This window comes from Gasterosteus aculeatus, chromosome 2 (assembly GCF_964276395.1).
Source record: "Gasterosteus aculeatus chromosome 2, fGasAcu3.hap1.1, whole genome shotgun sequence".
Classification (NCBI taxonomy): Eukaryota; Metazoa; Chordata; class Actinopteri; order Perciformes; family Gasterosteidae; genus Gasterosteus; species Gasterosteus aculeatus.
Window position 1 is genome coordinate 2,260,749 of NC_135689.1, and position 17,705 is coordinate 2,278,453.

At 49.9% G+C, this 17,705-nt stretch overlaps 1 protein-coding gene across 1 annotated transcript in view; it reads left to right on the top strand.

The window, feature by feature from the left end:
• Positions 1 to 12,237: 12,237 nt before the first annotated feature.
• LOC120829560 (metabotropic glutamate receptor 7) overlaps positions 12,238 to 17,705 on the top strand; it is a 48,072-nt gene continuing 42,604 nt past the window's right edge. The window contains 1 exon segment of the mRNA XM_040193770.2: positions 12,238 to 13,532. Within this exon segment, the coding sequence (XP_040049704.2) occupies positions 13,029 to 13,532 (504 nt within the window). The 5' untranslated portion in view covers positions 12,238 to 13,028.

The window sequence follows — 17,705 nt, forward strand, 5'->3', positions numbered from 1 at the left end:
ATTCCTCTCCTGCAGGTAATCTCTGGAGAGAGGACTGCAATCCAGCCGTGGGAGACAATGCTAATAGCCCAAGATGAACCGCAGTCATCACGGGCGTCTTTATCGCGGCTCGCAGACCGAGGGGCGGTGGCAAATTGCACAGACGTGTCATCGAACAACTGGTGTTTGTTTTTCCTGCTCTGCATGCTGATGAGCGCGATGAATCACACACACACCCCCCCCCCTGTTCCTGAAATGCACTGGATGCCTCCCGCAGTCCACGGCTACACGGGCTTACGTCTCCCCATGCTGGGACTTTTAACGTCTTAATCCCCCTTGCATATTGCGGGAGATTATCTTTCTAAAATTAACTAGCCCCTTGAGACTGCAGAGATAGCAGCTGCTTTTTTGCCACTTGGCGAGTTTTCAACAAACAAAGTGGCTTACTGCTTTTCGGAGGCGTGTGCTCACGCTGGCTTTTTTAAAAACGGTGAGATTATGGGACCATTATGCTGCCTCCACTGGCGCACGGTGCATTCGGAGGGAAGGGAATGTTTGTGTGCAGGTGGGGGGATTCTCCAGATCTTTTCTCTTTCTCGTTGTTGTTGTTGCAAAGGCTGTTTGGCAGCATATGGGCATTTGCACATTGCTTTGCTGGGAAATAAAGATTCCGACGCGCTCCCACCTCTGGCATTTATGAGCATTTACGCAGCCAATCTAATTTACCCAGAGGGAGACTTAAGTCGACGGATCCCGTGGAACAAAACGCCCTGCGTCTCCTCCTGAACAACATAAAAATGAAGTTTTAATTAAACCACATTGATCTTAATTCAGGTTTTCCCATTGCCCAAAAGCACCAACTAAGCCGGTGCTGCAGGAGGAAACAAATGGCTGAACCTTTTATTATATTTGTAGATCAATATGCGTACGACATCCTTTTATTGTTGTATTACAGAACACATAAGCAGTAGTAAGTGGATTCTGATCAAATACTCTATATAGTAAGCCGGTTCTACAGAGTGAAGTCCAAGCTTCATGCCTCCAAGCTGCATTCTGTGTAGTGACCACCAGGGGGCGACTCCTCTGGTCACATAAAGGTCTATTTATTAGTTTATGGTCTCATTCTCTAGTCTGCTTCAATACAGCATGATGTTCATTTAGTAAATGATGCGACGTTTAGAGTTAAATGGCATAAAGCGGGGGATGCTTCAGGGCGGAGTGTGGATCCACTGCCTGTAACGGATTTATGTTTTGATTTATGAGTTGACACTATTAAGAAGTCTAAAGTAGTCTGATTATGATTGATTTGCTAAAAATTAGAAAGGAGTTCAGATTAGTGTCAGTTGGGCTTGTATTATCTGTGAAAGTAGCACAGTGCTACAGAAACCCGAGGAGGCTGGGAGAAATGTTGACAGGTGAATCGTAATCGAATCGAGTCCGCTGAAGACGTCTCTGCGGGTCAGAGGGGGCAGGAGCTTGTTAGATGTCTGGGCCGATGAGGGACGTGAAGGTGGGTGAATCAAACATCCAGGGTGTCGTGTGTGGGTCTCCGCCGTGTCCTGCTGGCCTTTGCACGCGGACTCTGGCTCCTTTTTTCTTCTTCTTTTTTTCATTCCAGCCTTTTTAGTCGCTTTATTTCCGGCCCCCTGGTTGTGCACCTGCTCCGTGGCCCCCGGGGAAGCTGTCAGCTGCAACCTGAAATGGGGTTTGCTGTTCTTGTGTCGAGGTGAAGATCTTTAGCCGCCTTACGGCTGATTTTGCGGATTCTGTGCAGTCAGTCGGGATGAAGTGGGCCAGAAGAGGGAATGTGATGTGTGGCCATGGTCCACTGTGTCGTTGTCCCTGGTGGGACACATTTACGGATCTTTGGCAGATTGTGTCCGATGTTTTGACCCCCCCCCCCCACGTTAAAGTGCCCCCCTGCAGGGAATTCGTCGTTAATACGGCACACGGTCACCAGTTGCTCAATGTAAATGTCACCACATGTCTGCAGCTAAATGTCCCCTTTTATGTGGAAAAAAAGTCTGGAGGTTTAAATGTTAATAAAGTGGTGACAAATTGATTTATGCGGCTTTTTGTCTCAGAATGTAAGTGGTCAAATGGTCCATTGAAAATCTCCTGCTGATTTATTTAAAAGAGCTAAAAGGACAAAGCAGCAGCCTTCAGGTAACCTAGACAGGGTTCTAACGCACCGCTGTTATTGATATGTTGGGCATATTATCCCCGTCGGATAGGCCTCTATTAGAAATAATGTATTACGACTACGCATAGTTTCTACAAAGTCTTTGAGTCCCCCCCCGCATGTCTGCTCAATGAAGGGTAACTAATGTAACATGCAGCCTCCACTGTGCTTTTATTCTGCATTAACGGGGAAACTAAAAGCACCGAGTTCATTCACTGCCACAGACTCATTCTGAACGACAAATATCCTCAAGTTCTCAAGCCAGTGTTTGAAATTAAAATTCTTCACGCTGGCAGTGATGGGAGCCGGTTTCTAATCGACCCAGAGCAGCATCTTGCAGGCTTGTTGTGTAGCCAGCGATACTGTGAGATGTTTTATTGAGTTTTCTTTGAGCAAAAGGCTCTGCGTGAGTTAACGTTCTCTGTGTTAAACAGTTATCCGGTGTATGCGTCTCAGGCTTTTATTGTGAAAGGTATGCGTTGCCTTTAACGAGGTTGAAAAGTTTGCTTTGTTGCTCTGTCATTTTTTAAGAGTGTACTTGACCCTGAAAAACCTCAGCCGCACTTCACTGAGCCTTCTGAATATGTCTGTCGGTTTATGGCTTCATTCAGTGCAACAATCCACCTTTTGTTCTGAATTTGAATCGTTTCTTTATCACCGTGTAATGTTCACATTCTGTGTCAATGTCTTCATGACAAAAACAACAGTTCAAAAAAAATGCAACAATGTTCAAATGGATCGCACAAAGAGAAACCCTCCCGGGTGACTGGGAGTGTTTCACAGCATACGCGGAATATAAAGGCAGGAAAACAACCCACAGGCTGCTGGTTTATCTCACATTCACATCATAAGTCACACTTTCACCTCTGGCTAATTCACAGCCCTTAATCCTCCCGTGCTTCACACCGTGGGAGGAAAGCCAAACGGAAGGAACGCAGTACAAATGTTTAATGAATTAAAAAGGGACGATATCGGGTGTTCGATCAGGTCATAGAAGGGCATTTGTCATAGATTATAAACCCCATCATTACTGCACTGCATCCGCTTTGGTTTGCTTTACAAAACATTGTGAAATGTGATGCAGTTCTAGACGTTTGACTACTCAACAGAATGGAAAAGATTAGCTCCACCTCGACCAACAGTGAAATCCTGCCTAATGCATCAGTAATAGTAATCCAATAAGACTGGATCATGCATAATGCTGCGTAATGCTGCCTCTGGAGGCCCGACTCAGACGTTCCTTCGTTCTGTGCAACAGGCTGGATTTATTAAAGAAGTTCATTTCTAAGGATTCCGTTATCCTACAGCATTATTTGTTTGTTTTTATTTGTTATTTGAGTAAAGGGTTTGGTATCTTGGTGACGTCTCATTAGTCTTTGGACGTCGATTTTTTTCCTACACGCGAACAGAAGTTACCTCATTAGGACTCTGGAGGAGGGACAGAGACATACGTCTTGGTAGCAGCAGTGTCAATCAGCGTGTGGCCCCGCCCTCAACCACATCCTGCTTCATGTCTGTCTGAATGCACCATCATGCTGTATTGAAGAAGACTTTAAACTATAGATTGAGACCATAAACTCCTGTTTACAATGTTTACTGAGGGAATAAATCAAGAGAGAAGAAGAGTCATATTCTCATAGACTTCTATGGCACCAGAGCAGAGCAGCCCCCTGGTGGTCACTACAGAGAATGCAACTTTAAGAAACTTCTGCATTGTTGGCTTCACCTTTCTGCAACCCCACCTTCAAAACCACATGACCTCATCTGACTCGCCGGGCCGGCCTGCCTGCACAGTCTGAAGAGGCCACTACACTACAAGGCGAGGGCATCAGGGAGAAACCGAAGCCGAAGAGTGATGGCGGCTCGCTTGACTCTTTACCTCCACCGATGCCTGTGTGTGTGTGTGTGTGTGTGTGTGTGTGTGCTTTTATGGAATTATACTCGTGATTCACTATTTGGTGCTGAAGTGTGTTCCGCTTCAATTCACTCTCCGGTAATATAAGCTATTTTATAGAGTGCATCTATTACCTGTAACCTGATAGAGATTTAGCAGCAGTCAATGGGTGCTCCGCTCCGCCCTCCGTTTTCTTTTCTCTTCTTTCTTCAATGCGCAGTAAAGCCGACTCTCAGACAAGTGAGTTGCGTCGAAAGTGACAGCAGATATTTATCACCGCCACTGTTTACGGCCCATTTTTTTTTTTTTTTTTGTCTTTCGTCTTGTCAATCCGAAGGCCTTAGCCGGAGAGTTAAGCGCTAATAAGACGGCTTCGGTGTTCATCTCGTGCACTGCTCTCCTCTCCGCTGTCAGATGAAGGGAGAGATCTGAGCGCATGCTGGAGAGCCTCCCCGGCGAAATAAAGCCGACCGCTTAAATAAATGAGAACCTCCACCGTCGACTGGCTGGATGCGCTGCAGCCGCCCCATCATTTGAAAGTAGGAAAATCAAAAGCATGTGAATGTTTTTGATCATGTACACGGAGCGGAGGCTGCTGGGTTTTATGCTGCTTGTTTACTGGCAAGCATCCGCTTTTCAAAATTAGGACTTGCCCTTTTTTTTTTTTTGTTTGTTCAGAAAACATGATGAATAATTAAATAACAAATAGGCCTAGTGAGAAGCAAGGAAAATGTCATTGGAGCCTCAACTTAATTTTAATTTTTTTGAACAATTTGATCTTTCTGAAGCGTAAATATTACTCGCTCAGTGTCTTTATCCGCGTTTGTGGTTTAGCACCAATGAAAAACGTCGCACTGCTTCTCCTCACGACGATAAACGGGGGCTCTGCAGGTTAATGAAACTGCAGCGCGCAGAGAAGCCCTGAGTCGGGGGGGGGCCGGGGGTCTGCCTCCGGTGTCAGGCCGTGATGTTGTCATTGCGGAGGGCTCCCCCCACATGGGCCGCCGTTTACTTTCACTCCACTTTCCAAATCGCTGTGATCACTTTGCCAACTTTGGACACACAATTTTTTTTTTTACATCCGGAGAAGGGGGGGGGGGGGGGGGGGGGTTTGCTTCTGCTGTAGCCGTCATCTCCCTGGCGCACCCTCGCGTCTCTGAGGCCTTCATCAATTATGTCTGCAACACTCAAGCATATTTCCACTCGGGAGTGAGTGGAAATCTCCATTATTTAGCTGCTCATCCGGATCCCCCCCACTCTCCCTCTTCCCCCCCAACCCCTCCCCTCGATGGCGGCGCTCCGGGTTTTGACCCTTCCCTGCACTCGTGACCGCCCCCGACGGGAGAAGGATAGCGGCTCTCCGCCCTCGGGTCGTTTGGGCCTTGTTTCCGCCCGCCTGCATTAGCCCGCCCCGCCGGGGCTTTTCTTCTGGCACATTAAAACCGATTTGGGTTAATAATTGATGCCACGATTTATGGACTTGAGGGCCTGAGGTTCAATTGTAAGCCTCCACTTAAAAGGAAAAGCGTGCCTCTCACGCCTCCTTCCGCCTCTCGGAGTGCCGTGATTTATAACTTCAGTTTGATGGGCCGCGAGTTATTGCGCCAGAGTCTGTTGAAGGGGAAAAAAAGGAAAAGGACCCGACGTATCGTTTTTCACACAACGGACGTTTTGATGTGATTATGTTTGAGTTTCGGATTTCTCCTTCACACATCAACTCGATGCGATGGGGAGAACAAAAAAAAAAAAAAAGGAGGTATCGATCCACGCACCCGAGCAGTAAATCTATTTGTATTTGAGCGGAGCCGGGGCTCCTGGGTCTGGTCTTTGATTAAGAAACTGTGCCCGAAATGAATGTTGAACACCAGCGGACCGGCCGCGGCGTGATGTGGACGATCTCCGGCGTGTTGATCGATGGCGTTACGTATAGGTGATCAGAGCGCGATCGGCTCTCATTATCAGTCATGGGAGGCTGTCCGGAATTCTACACGCAACGCTCATACATCTCCTGCTTTAACAGCTGTCTCCACGAGCCGTGTCCTTCAGATACCTTTCCTTTGAGGGAGGATCATCATAGATGCAGAAGTCCAAAGGTCCCCAGAGTTCCAGGTGGACATAATAATGCGTCCGACGCTTTCGTTTAGATTAATCACATACTTTTACACTCTGGTGCAGCGTTTGACCTCAGCGGCCTCTTCAAAGGTTACGATGCAAGTAAAAAGGAGGACGAACGAACTGAACAGGCACTAAATTTAGTCGACATTGTACAGGACTCAATATACATCGTTGTCTATTTTTAACATTTAAAGTCATCCAGCCGAGCTGCAGGCCGTCACGGGTTTCAGCCGTCAAAGGTCAGACGCGCTGGACCGGCGTCAACCCGTCGTCTAATCGTACGCGCTCTTTGCACATCGAGCGTGTCGACTTCTTTTAGTGTCGACGAAATGCAAAATAAATCTCAAATGATTCAGCAAGGAGTCAGGTGGAAGTCTTTGGCATTTTCTCCCGTTTCTCTATAATTCCTTTCCTTTTTTTTCAGGGAAACTAATGAGGGAGATGACGATCTATTCCCAACAGAGCGGAATATAAAGCAGGAGGAAGCATTAAGAAATACACCTGGCTTCAATCCCCTGAAAGGAGGAATTGCCACCAGCTCCATTATCGTTCCTGTTTATTTCGCTCTCTGGAGCGTCAGGAACTCTGAAAGGATTTAAATGTCCTTCAGTCCCAGTGTCTCTCTCCCATTGCCTCTGATTTATAGATTTGATTTTCAGCTTTAAAGCCAAAAAAGGGAGGCATTTCAAAGGGGAAGGGGGGCGGGGGGGCTGGGGGGGGGGGCTTAAAGTGAGCTGAAAGGTGGAGGAAATGTGAAGGATATAAAAGGCCCATTGCTGTGATATGAAATATGACAAGTTGTCTGAAGCCACGTAACAGAACGTGACGTGTGGCAAATGGATCCCCGAGCCCCCGCCACGCCTCCCCCAGCCTCCCCCGGCCTCCCCCGTACCGCGCTGTGCCTTGTGGGTCGACATTAAACTCTCCAATACGCAATCCTTCACTCCCTCCAACACTCCATCAGCACTCCTGTGTGCTCGGGTCCACTCTGAGCAGTGATTCTTCAATGGGGGGGGGTCACATGGGGACCCTGCTCGCCCCCTCCCTGTTTGAGCGCCACTCCTTTAGTGCCGCAAAAACAAGCCCTGACTATTGTAACTCAGTGTTCTCTCTCTCTGTGTGAGATCAGCTGGGCACGACTCCCGGTGTGCACACATTACAGCGGCCCTTTGGGGGGGGGGCCGAGGTGCTATCATGGGACCACCGGGCCGCAGGGAGCCCAAAAGGGTGATGGAGCGTGGCTGAGAGACACTGGGGATACTGGGGAGGGAGAGAGGAGGCACCGAGCGCAGTGAACAGACAAACCCGGGGGGATTACTGTCACGCTCCTGGTGGGGGGGGGGGGGGGGGGCACGTGCACGTGGCCAAAATGGGGGTTCGGTGCCAACCGCTTTTTAAAAATTTAAGCGCTCTGATGAACAAGAGCGGCGATTCTAGCGGGTCACACCAGATTTATTGTTATTCATGTGCAGGATAAAGATCAGGCAGGCAAAGCAAAGCCTCGTTTAAAAGCGTGTGCGTGTGCTGGTGTGTGTGTGTGTGTGTGTGTGTGTGCGTGTGTGTGTGTACTCTTCTTTCTTTTTCGTGGTGAAGCCTGCAGGGGCACTTATCTGAAATACGTCGGCCTGTCCTCCACCGCGGTCCTCGCCAGCTCCTCGCCAGCAGCTGCGTGCGGTAATGAGCTGAAAATATGTTCTTTGCAACACACGCAGCGCTGGCGTTAATTCGAGGAGCACGGGCGCCATCCACTCGCGCTGTACAACACTTGTGCCGGCGTGAAGTCCGGGTGAGAAATGGAGGGATGAGCTTGTCTGCAATGAACAGCGGCGAGAGTTTTACAACAAACGCAATTCTTTTGAAGTGAGTGAATGTGGATTCGTCCCCAGCTGTGACATTGTTCAACGTGGCGACCAATCGCTGCCCGTGTAGTGGTGTCGGGATGACATCGTGTGTCCAGACATCCTGAGACACGCGCATCAATATCGTGTCGGGGTTAATCTAGAATATTCATACTTCATGATTCATGACTTAGTGAAGCCGTCTAAATGAAAAACCTCAAACCTCAGAAAAACCACGCAATGTAATAATAACCGGCGTATAGTTGGAATCACTCGTTTCTTTCACTGGTACTCAAATCGACGCCGCGGTTGTTCCGTCACTTAGGAACCTGGCGAATAAACATGCTAATCGTAGATCCAAACTCTTCGGCGGGCGCACATTGTGACAAAATGTCCCGATGTTTGTCACAGTTTCTCTGAAATATGTTCCTCTTTTGTTGTGAAGGATCTAACTGTGGATTTGCAGAAAAAAACTGCACAAATAAATAAATCATGTAAAGAATAGGGCGGTCAACATAAACGCGTTAATCTATGCGATTAATGTGGCTGAGATTAATGCAAAATATTTAAACTTACTTAACGTACGTTTGTTTACTTTGACCACGGAAACAAAACGGCCGCTAGCTGCAGTCAGTTACATCCCGATGCAGAGAGCGGAGAACCGTGCAGAGGAATTACTTCAAACAGAAGGGAGGTGAGGGGCATGCGGACCGCATAAAGCACCGCTATGCTAAGCTCGCTGCTAGGCTAAGCTAGGCGCTAGGCTACCTCCATCTCAACATCTACAGTTACCCTGAGCGGTCTGCAGAGGACCACCACTGTGTCCCTAAAGGACCGTGGTTTGAAAACGCCCCGCTAAATGTGGGGAGAATGTTGGACAAACACAGCCGTTAAATGATGGAGAGCTGAGAGCAAAGTGCACGAGGACAACAGGAAGAGTCGCGATTAAAAAAAAAATCATTAATCGCCATTAATCGAGATTAATGAATTTCAAAATGTTCGATTGATTAGTTAATTGTTTTTATTGACAGCCCTAGTAAAGAACATCAGGGTGTGATTCATCAGACATGGAAACCTGTCATTTTAGATCTAATTATATTTCACGTTATTTAGTTACGGATTCATTCTTCTCGTTTCATGTGCCAGAGTTCTGGAGTTGTAAAAATTAATTAGTCAGCATTTTGCATTTTGCATGTGCATGTTTATTTTAATGGGATTTGGGTTAAACCCCTGAAATAGATTGGAATGTTTGTTCTACAACATAAAAAATGTTGTGAAGCTGAATTCCTAACATCACTGTGGGAATGCACGCAGTCATGTGACCGCGGCTTCGTGAGGGATCGAATGTTTGCTATCCCGCTTAAAAAATATCGTCAAATCGGATCGTGGCTTTTCAAATGAAACCTCCGTACTTCACAGGTAGGTCCGTACTTCTCCGCTAGCTTTAGGAAAAGGCCGTTGTCTGGGTCAAAGTAACAGCAGTGGTTATGAATAATATAAATAAGTCCTGTGACATCAACGCTGACCTCTCGTTCATGTTTACGACAACAGCCTCTGTGGTATTTTATTGTGAAATGTTACCATACATTATTTACTACTTCTTACACGGGCTTCTTTTGTTTTGGCAGATGAATGGTTGAGTGCTCTGGTCATCTGTCCATTGTCAAGCACATATGTCATATCCACCCCCCCCACCACACACACACACATGGGGGGGGGGGGTTATGCTATGAGTCATTCACAAAGCCTGTGGATGAAACCTCCTCCATCACGATGCACTACACAGTGCGCTAAAAGCATTCGCACAGGTCCCCGAGCTGCTCGTAAGGTCGGCTAATTAATGGAGGTGGTGTGGGGGGGCGGCGGGGGAGGGGACGGGGTGGGAGGGGGGGGGGGGGGCACTCGCCATCACAATCCGATTTGCTGAAGTCCTCCCGGCTAACTAACACACAGCTGCACCCACTTATCGCATAAGGTCCGGCGGAGCGTGAGTTACCTATCAAAACAGCAGCCCGGTCTCCCACTAATGGGGCCTGTGGACCATTGCGTGGGTCGGGGGGGGGCAGCACCTGAAGGTCCATTAATACCATGTCTAATACTTGAGGTTGTGATGCAGGTGGGCCCCCAATCAGGCGCCTTGGAGACAACTTGCAGGTTTTCTTTGCTCCGAAGCCGCATCTCATAAAACACCAGTTTCAGAGGGGGAGAAAAGAAAGAAAGAGTTTATCACCCCCCCCCCCCAAGAGTTATGTATTCCAGTGCCCACTTGTTCCTTATCTGTCTTATCTTTCACATTTCCGTGTGAGCCGGGTCCTGAGCTCACAGCGGAGACATAATTAGAAGGGTGACAGATGGATTACGATCAAAACGGAGAGCGCGGCGAGTCGTCGTCATAGCCGCACCTGCTTTGTCTCCTGCGCAGACAGCCAGGAGAGGTACGCATGTGTCTGCCTGAACGCCGCCGGTAGAATTACAAAATGCCCCCCCCCCCCCCCCCCCCTCTCGTCGTACGTTCTGCCAAACGGTAATGAGGAAAAGTGTAGATAGCAGGTGATTTTTAAAGCAGATGGTGCAAATTGAGACGCCACCCGCGTCCCTCGTCGGCAGCTCGGTGACCTTCGTGTAGCGAACATCGGCCCCTACATCGATCCAACGTCAGCACCTCGACCCCTCGCAGAAGGTGCACGACCCCAAACGGGGCTTTGCTTTGAACGGATCAACATAACCGCAGAAACTCACATGCTCAGGATGGAAGAAAAATGGAATTCATCCTGTGTGTGTGTGTGCGTGAGGGGAAGATCCAAACCAAAGTGTCTTAGACTAAATCCGACAGCCTCCCTTCCTTGGAGGGTGGAGGGTGGAGGGGGGGGGGGGGACCCCTTCTTCCTGGGGGTCAGTCAGTGAATTAATCCCGATGAGGGCCCCCATTTTTCAAAAGTAACCTTTTCCTCTGACAGCTTAAGTGGGAATCGGTGCTCCAGGAATCCAACCGTCGACATCAGGGACTCAGGTTGTCATGTCTCTCTCTGTGTGTGTGTGTGTGTGTGTGTGTGTGTGTGTGTGCGCGCTCGCAGCAAAGGAGGTCATCTGCCCCCCCCCCTCACATCCCCGTGTCTCTCCCCTCTTCTCACACACTGTCCCTCAAATACATATCTCATGAATTTTGGCCTTGACGTGCGTTCTGTGCGCCCACGCTGGCGCCCGAGTGAATGTTCCCGCGGCTAATGGAAATACGCAGACAACATGGCGGGATTAGGCCGGAATTAATACTCTATCCCGCTTAATTAATTAGAAATGTGTCCGTCCAGGCCCGTAATGTCAATAGGACATGATTCAATTAGAGCCACATCGCCTTTCTAATCTTTTAATTGAACAGAAAGGAAGGGAACGGCCATGTTTGGTGAAACTGGATTTCTCCGGGTCATAATCATCTCTCAGGACAAAGCAACTCTCAGAGGCTGATTATTACTCCGCCACCAGCAACTTCACGGACTCACATAATCCCTTTCTGGCTTGACTGTTATCGCAGGTGCTCCAGTGATTTACTCTATCTTTGATTTGGGTCCCAGCAGGGAGGCTGATGTGTGTCGGGCGGCTGAGGAGGTCAGCCCCGAGTGCGCGGGCCCCTAACTCGCTGGATGAGCCAAACGCTTTCTTAATTGTTTAATACCACATTCCAATTAGTACTCCACCTATTTTTTTCTTAATTAATGTCCCACAAATTGCAGAGTGAGTCCCCGGCGGTGGAGCACGCCCCTCTGCAAGCAAATTATCATCATCTGCTTGTTTGGAGGAAAATAAATAAATAAATAACCAAACGAAAAGAACACCATCTGTGCAATTAAACGGTTTGGCGATGACGGTGTTTTGTTCCGCGGAAGATGTGGGGGTTTCCTCGCTCCTCAAAAGGTGCAGTTGATTCTCAGCAGACTGTGTTGCGCGCACGAGGCAGGGGTGTCTTCTGGAGAAGGGGTTGCCTGGGAGACCAGGCCTCTTTAATGGTGCACCAGCAATGCATCCAAAAAAACCATCCCAGGAATAATAAAAGCCACTTTTTTCTCTCTCTCTCTTTTAATACCACGTTGTCTGGAAAACATGCGCGCGCGCGGGCGTGTGTGTGACTGTGTGGGCTGGACGGCGAGAAAGCAGGGAGGGAGGGGAGGGGAGGGAAGGGGAGGTAGAGAGGAGAGAGAGAGAGAGAGACCACAACTTCTGTGCCTCCCCCCTGCAGAGTGACGTTTTGCAAGGAGAAAAAGGGGGGCTGCAAACTGTGCGCACTCAGTGAATCCGAAAACCGCGAGTGGGTCGCGGTCACCGGGAGAGCGAGCCGCGGCTTTAATTAGCTGCGTGCGCGCGTTCGCGTGCGCGTGAGGTTCTTTCCCCCCCCCCCCCCCTCCGGGGCGCACACTGCTCATTACCTCCCCCTTTTCCTCCGTTCCCGTTTTTGTTTAGGAGGTTTGCGCAGATGATGACACGCGCCCCCGGGGGACCGACACCGCGGCGGACCGAGCCGCCCCCCCCACCTCGCGTGCGCCCCCAGGCGGAGTTCGTCCGAGACGAGGAGAATGTCACCCACTTCTGCCGGCCCCAACGTCTAAGTGTTCGTGAGAGAATCCTCGTCCTCGTTCCCCGCGTCTCCGTGTCTTTGGAGCCGCGGCAGATCCCGCGTCACGGGGTGTTTTCTTTCGGACTAAATTAGGGGCCCGGTCGTCTGCTCTCGTCTCTGTCGGACTCGTGGATGTATAGCCTGCCCGTCTCTCTCCGCGCGGGGGACCCGATCACCGCCAGGAGCCGTCGCTATTCAACAAGCTGCCGGCCGCAGGGCGGTGGACGGGCGCAGCTCGCCTGAAGCCTCCACTGCGTCTCGCTCCTCCAGCTCAGCTTGTTGAGTCTCCAAAAGAAAAAGAAAAAAAGACCCCCACCCGCCTCCACCCTCGTGCTATTTATCTCCTCCCAGCAGATTCTCAGACTTCCCCCAATATTTTTCCCCCCGTGCCACCGGCAAAAAGTTATCCGGATCATGGCTCGTCCTGGTTCGCGCGTAAGGCTGAGCGCCGTGTGGAGCGCGCTGTGGCTCATGAGGACCGTGGTGGATTTCGCGCTGCCCCAGGAGACTTACGCGCCCCACTCGATACGGACCGAGGGCCACTTGACCCTCGGAGGACTCTTCCCGGTGCACTCCAGAGGCGCCGACGGCGCGCCGTGCGGGGACCTGAAGAAGGAGAACGGCATCCAGCGGCTGGAGGCCATGATGTACGCGCTGGACCAGATCAACCTGGACGAGCTGCTGCTGCCCAACATCACGCTGGGCGCGCGGGTGCTGGACACTTGCTCGAGGGACACCTACGCGCTGGAGCAGTCCTTAACTTTCGTCCAGGCCCTGATCACCAAGGACACCTCCGACGTGCGGTGCACCAACGGGGAGGCGCCGGTGTTCGTGAAGCCGGAGAAAGTGGTCGGGGTCGTCGGAGCCTCGGCGAGCTCCGTGTCGATCATGGTGGCCAACATCCTGCGCCTCTTTCAGGCAAGTCTTCCCGGCCGGTGCGATAGTTCTGTGTGTGTCTTTTTGTTGGGTGTGTTCAACAGTGTGTCCGCCCAGTCGACCAGTAACAGGAAGCAGGTGAGAAGAAGCTGTAAAACTAAAAAAGGAGACAGAAAATCAACGCTCTGCTTTTTGTGCCTCTTTTTAAATTTGTATAGCTCAGTGTGTTGCATGTCATGATTATAATATTGATTCATACTACTCTCCATCGTCATTATAATACAATGAATTGAAGTGTTGAATTTGGGTGGCCCCCCCACACACTACATGCTGTGTGGATGAGACGGTGCAGTGTGCTGTTGCTTGTCCCCGGTGGTGCTGAAAGAACAGCTCCCTTCTGTTCCGTCTCACTCCGGAGTCTGGATGAGTGGGCACTGACAGCCTGGACACAATCGCACCCCAAACGCAGCAACCCTCCTGCTGCCCCCCCCCCCCACTTGAGAATTACAGGGCTGCTTCATGCAATTACACATGATTAAATGAGCCCCGCTGGGCGTGGGAGGGACTGCAGGCATGTTTGGGTTTTATGAATTGTTGTGAAGCTTGAAATCTGTGATTTATGGAGGAGTTGACTTGCTTTTCCTCAACAAGGGGTGCCCCATCTCTCCCTCACACCCCCCCCCCCCCCTTTCTCTCCCTCCCCCTTCAAAATGAGCTTCCTATCAAACACTTTGCATCCTAGTTGAGGAAACCAAATGAAGCTGCAAGTGCCGACTTCCAGATGAGTTCTCCTGGTGTGATGGAGAGCACGTCTCCCTTACACTTCATTTTACATTTCATTTAGCTCCGCGTGGTTCGCCCCGGTGCTGCAGGGGAAGCGGAGGAAACGCAGCGGGGGCGCCAATGTGGCAGATAAAATATAAAATATTTAAAACTTCACCTCCGTGGACAAAATATTGAATTACTCGAAGTAACCGTGTAGATGCGCGAGTGTGCATCCACACGGTGCGGATTCGTGTGGCGGGGGGGGGACAAGTAGGCCGAGGCTCGTTGGCCGGATGATCAGCGGCTGCAGTTAGTCACTTACAGTCCTGTCATGTTTTGTTTCAGTTCAATTAGACAAGAAAACATAAAACGTGGGGCTTGGCTGTAAGTAGCTGTCTAACTGTAAGACCATCAAAGCACTTAACATGCTTTTAGCAACCCCCCCCCCCCCCCATCCCTCTTCCTTTTTTCCGTTCCGCACGCACTTATCCCTGCACTGACAGACCCAACCGCACCCTCCATCCTGGCTTTGATTCTTGTTTTCTCTTTTGTAGGCCTAGTTGACTTGTTCATTTCTCTTAGTTTGAGTCGGTAAAACCCTGCAGTGATAACGCAGAGTTTGAGGGCTCTAATGTCTAATGCATTTGGGGAATTCACAGGCTTTAAGGGGATGGAGGGATGGGTTTCCCAATTCCTTTTGTCCTCACACCCGCCTGTGAGTGAGTGTGGGTGGTGTGGGTGGTGCAGTCAGCTTATGTGCCGCGTGTCGGAACAGCAGTCGTCATGAAGCTCTGCATTTGTGCTCATTTCCCTGAAGCGTTTCCCTGAAAGGTGGTTTCCATCGTCTCCCTGCAGTGCACTTTATTTCTTCTTCCTCCTCCTCCTCCTCCTCTGCTACGGCACCTGTGGTGCCGCTGAAAGGGTCGATAAACAATTGAGGATGCACTAAACAACGGCGTATAATGGATCCTCAACAGAAATGAGGGCTCCCGGCCCGTACGCCCTCGTTAGTGCTCACAGCCTCTGATGGGTGCGCCGCCGCCCCCCGCTCCCAACAACGCCGTCCATCAAGCAACCACGATGCCCCACGCGACAACCTGCTCGTTGTGATGAAGGAAGCGGGGAGGGTTTCTTTTCCTGAAGCCCAACAATCGGGTGCTTGTGAGTCCTTGAGTAACGTTTGATTGTGGCATGTGGGCCCGAGTGACGCACGTGGAGCTTTGGGTCGGTGACCTCGTCCCCGAGCCGTCTTGCTGCGCCCCCCCCCACCTCCTTTATTCTTAGAGAGTATCAACAGGTCGTTTTGTGACCCCCCCCCCTGTGATAAATGAATCATCGGGGCAGCTGAGTAGTGTTGTCGATGTTATTGCCGTGCGCTAAATATCACGGCTGTCAGGACTCGAGCGGCTGCTGAACTGTTGATGTCGGGGAATTGACGTGAGGGATGGATTTCTTTTTTTTTTTTCTTTCTGAAGGGGACCCGGGAGGGTTGATCGATACCGTAGCCATGGGTGAGGCCGGTTTGCCGCTAAGATGTTTTTTATTTCACCGCCTTTCATGTCGTGTTGGGAATGAGAAGCAACAATGCCACATGAGGGGGGGTAAATAAACGTGAAGTTGTGAAGTTGTGCTTCAACAGTCCTCCAATCCTCACTGTGACCGGACCGACTGCCCCGCTCATAAGTCCCGGCCTCTCCCAATCATGGCAACCCCCCCCCCCCCTCCCACCACCTCCCCCCCTCCCACCCCCCCCACCTCAGACTACTACTCTACTACTGACATCCTGCGCTCGGCTCCGTTCTCGTCACTCACAGAATCAGCAGCGTGATTCGCTTGAAGGAGATTGAAGCCTTGCAGTGGGATCTATCCCGCCGACTGTGGTGGAGATAGACTCCATGGGAGTGTGTGTGTGTGTGTGTGTGTGTGTGTGCGTGCGCGTTACGTAACGAGCTCTCAGAGTGACAGAAAACGGTGGCCTTTTCTAAACCCCTTTGCCGTTGGAACGTCGATGCCTGGCGGAGCGCCGGTCTGCTTGTCACATCTCCAGCGCTGTTCTCGGCCCCATCATGGAGACACGGCTGGTATGTCAAGTACGCGCCGTATGATTAGATGCGCACACATACATTAACATACATGCGCATACAAAGAGCTCCATTACCGCTGCTGGAGGAGTGAAAACACAACTGTCTCGTGGAAATTTAATGATCCACACCAGTGGCTTTTCCGCTCTTTCCTCCATCGCTCGCTAATTGGCCTTTATTCAGAGTGTGATACAAAAGATCCGGCTCAGTACGGTACGACTTTATAACGAGCGCGTGAAACGTAGACAGCCGAGTTAGTAAGTTGGACGCTTAATTCAGCTTTTTCTGCCAAACTTCCCCCCCAAACTAAGTTCAGCCTCTCGGTCAACGAGTGATTAAAATCATTGAAAACCGCCGGATTTTCTTGTTGTTGTTGATGTTTTCTAACTGCCCGTGAAATCTTCTGTTATTGCACGTTAAACGTTGCTGCTGTATAGGCTTAATCGTTGATCAAATATGTTTTGCAAGAACAGAAAAGATTACGGAAGGCTTAGTGGGATTTAACGGAGAATTCACTCTTTATAGGTGGGAAATATTCACAATAGAACAACTTCTAAAATCGGCCTTTTGATTTAAGCTTAATTTCATCCCAACACACAAACGGGAAACTGACTTTAGGCACTTTATCGCACCTGCGATAGCATTAGCATTAGCTAACAGAGATCTGAGGCGCGAGGACGTCTCATGGTCGCTCACTTCCACGGCAAGTATGAAATCTCTCTGAAGGGAAACCCTCTTTCTCAACACTATGAACCCATTTACCTTTTTACTGGAACAAAAATGCTCACAGACCTTTTGAAAAACAACTGATAAATCATCAGTTAAACATATTTGTGCTGTTTTTTCTAGATTGATCTGAAATGATCAATTACATTGATACCCAACAATCTTCTGTCTTCAACTTTTAGTTTTTCCCGCTGAATCAGTTCCTCATCCTGTGAATACCTTTCACAGCTTTTTTTTCTGCTTTTCTCTGAAAGCAATGTGATGCTATGAACGCTAACAGAGTAGTGGGAGGAGGCGGGGCCTAGCGACGGGTCACTGATCCCACCAGAGGTCCCCAGGTCACACTTGTCTCGTGCCAATCGGGCTCATGGGGCGGTTGCTGTTGTCTCCATTGGGTGTGGGGGGGGGGGGGGGGGGGGGTGTCTAAATCGCATTGTTGTACTGGGGGAGGGTAAAACGTTAAATGTCGTCAAATAAGAACGTGAAAATGAATAAAAAAGAGAGGGAAAGGAAGGATGGATGAGCAGTGGGTGTTGAGGAGCTTCCTGTGAGCATGATGGACCTTCATGACTCTGCGTGTGCTGAGTACATTACCTGCAGTCCTCTGGTCCTCGGGGCCGAGAGCCCCGCTGCCTTCCAGCCC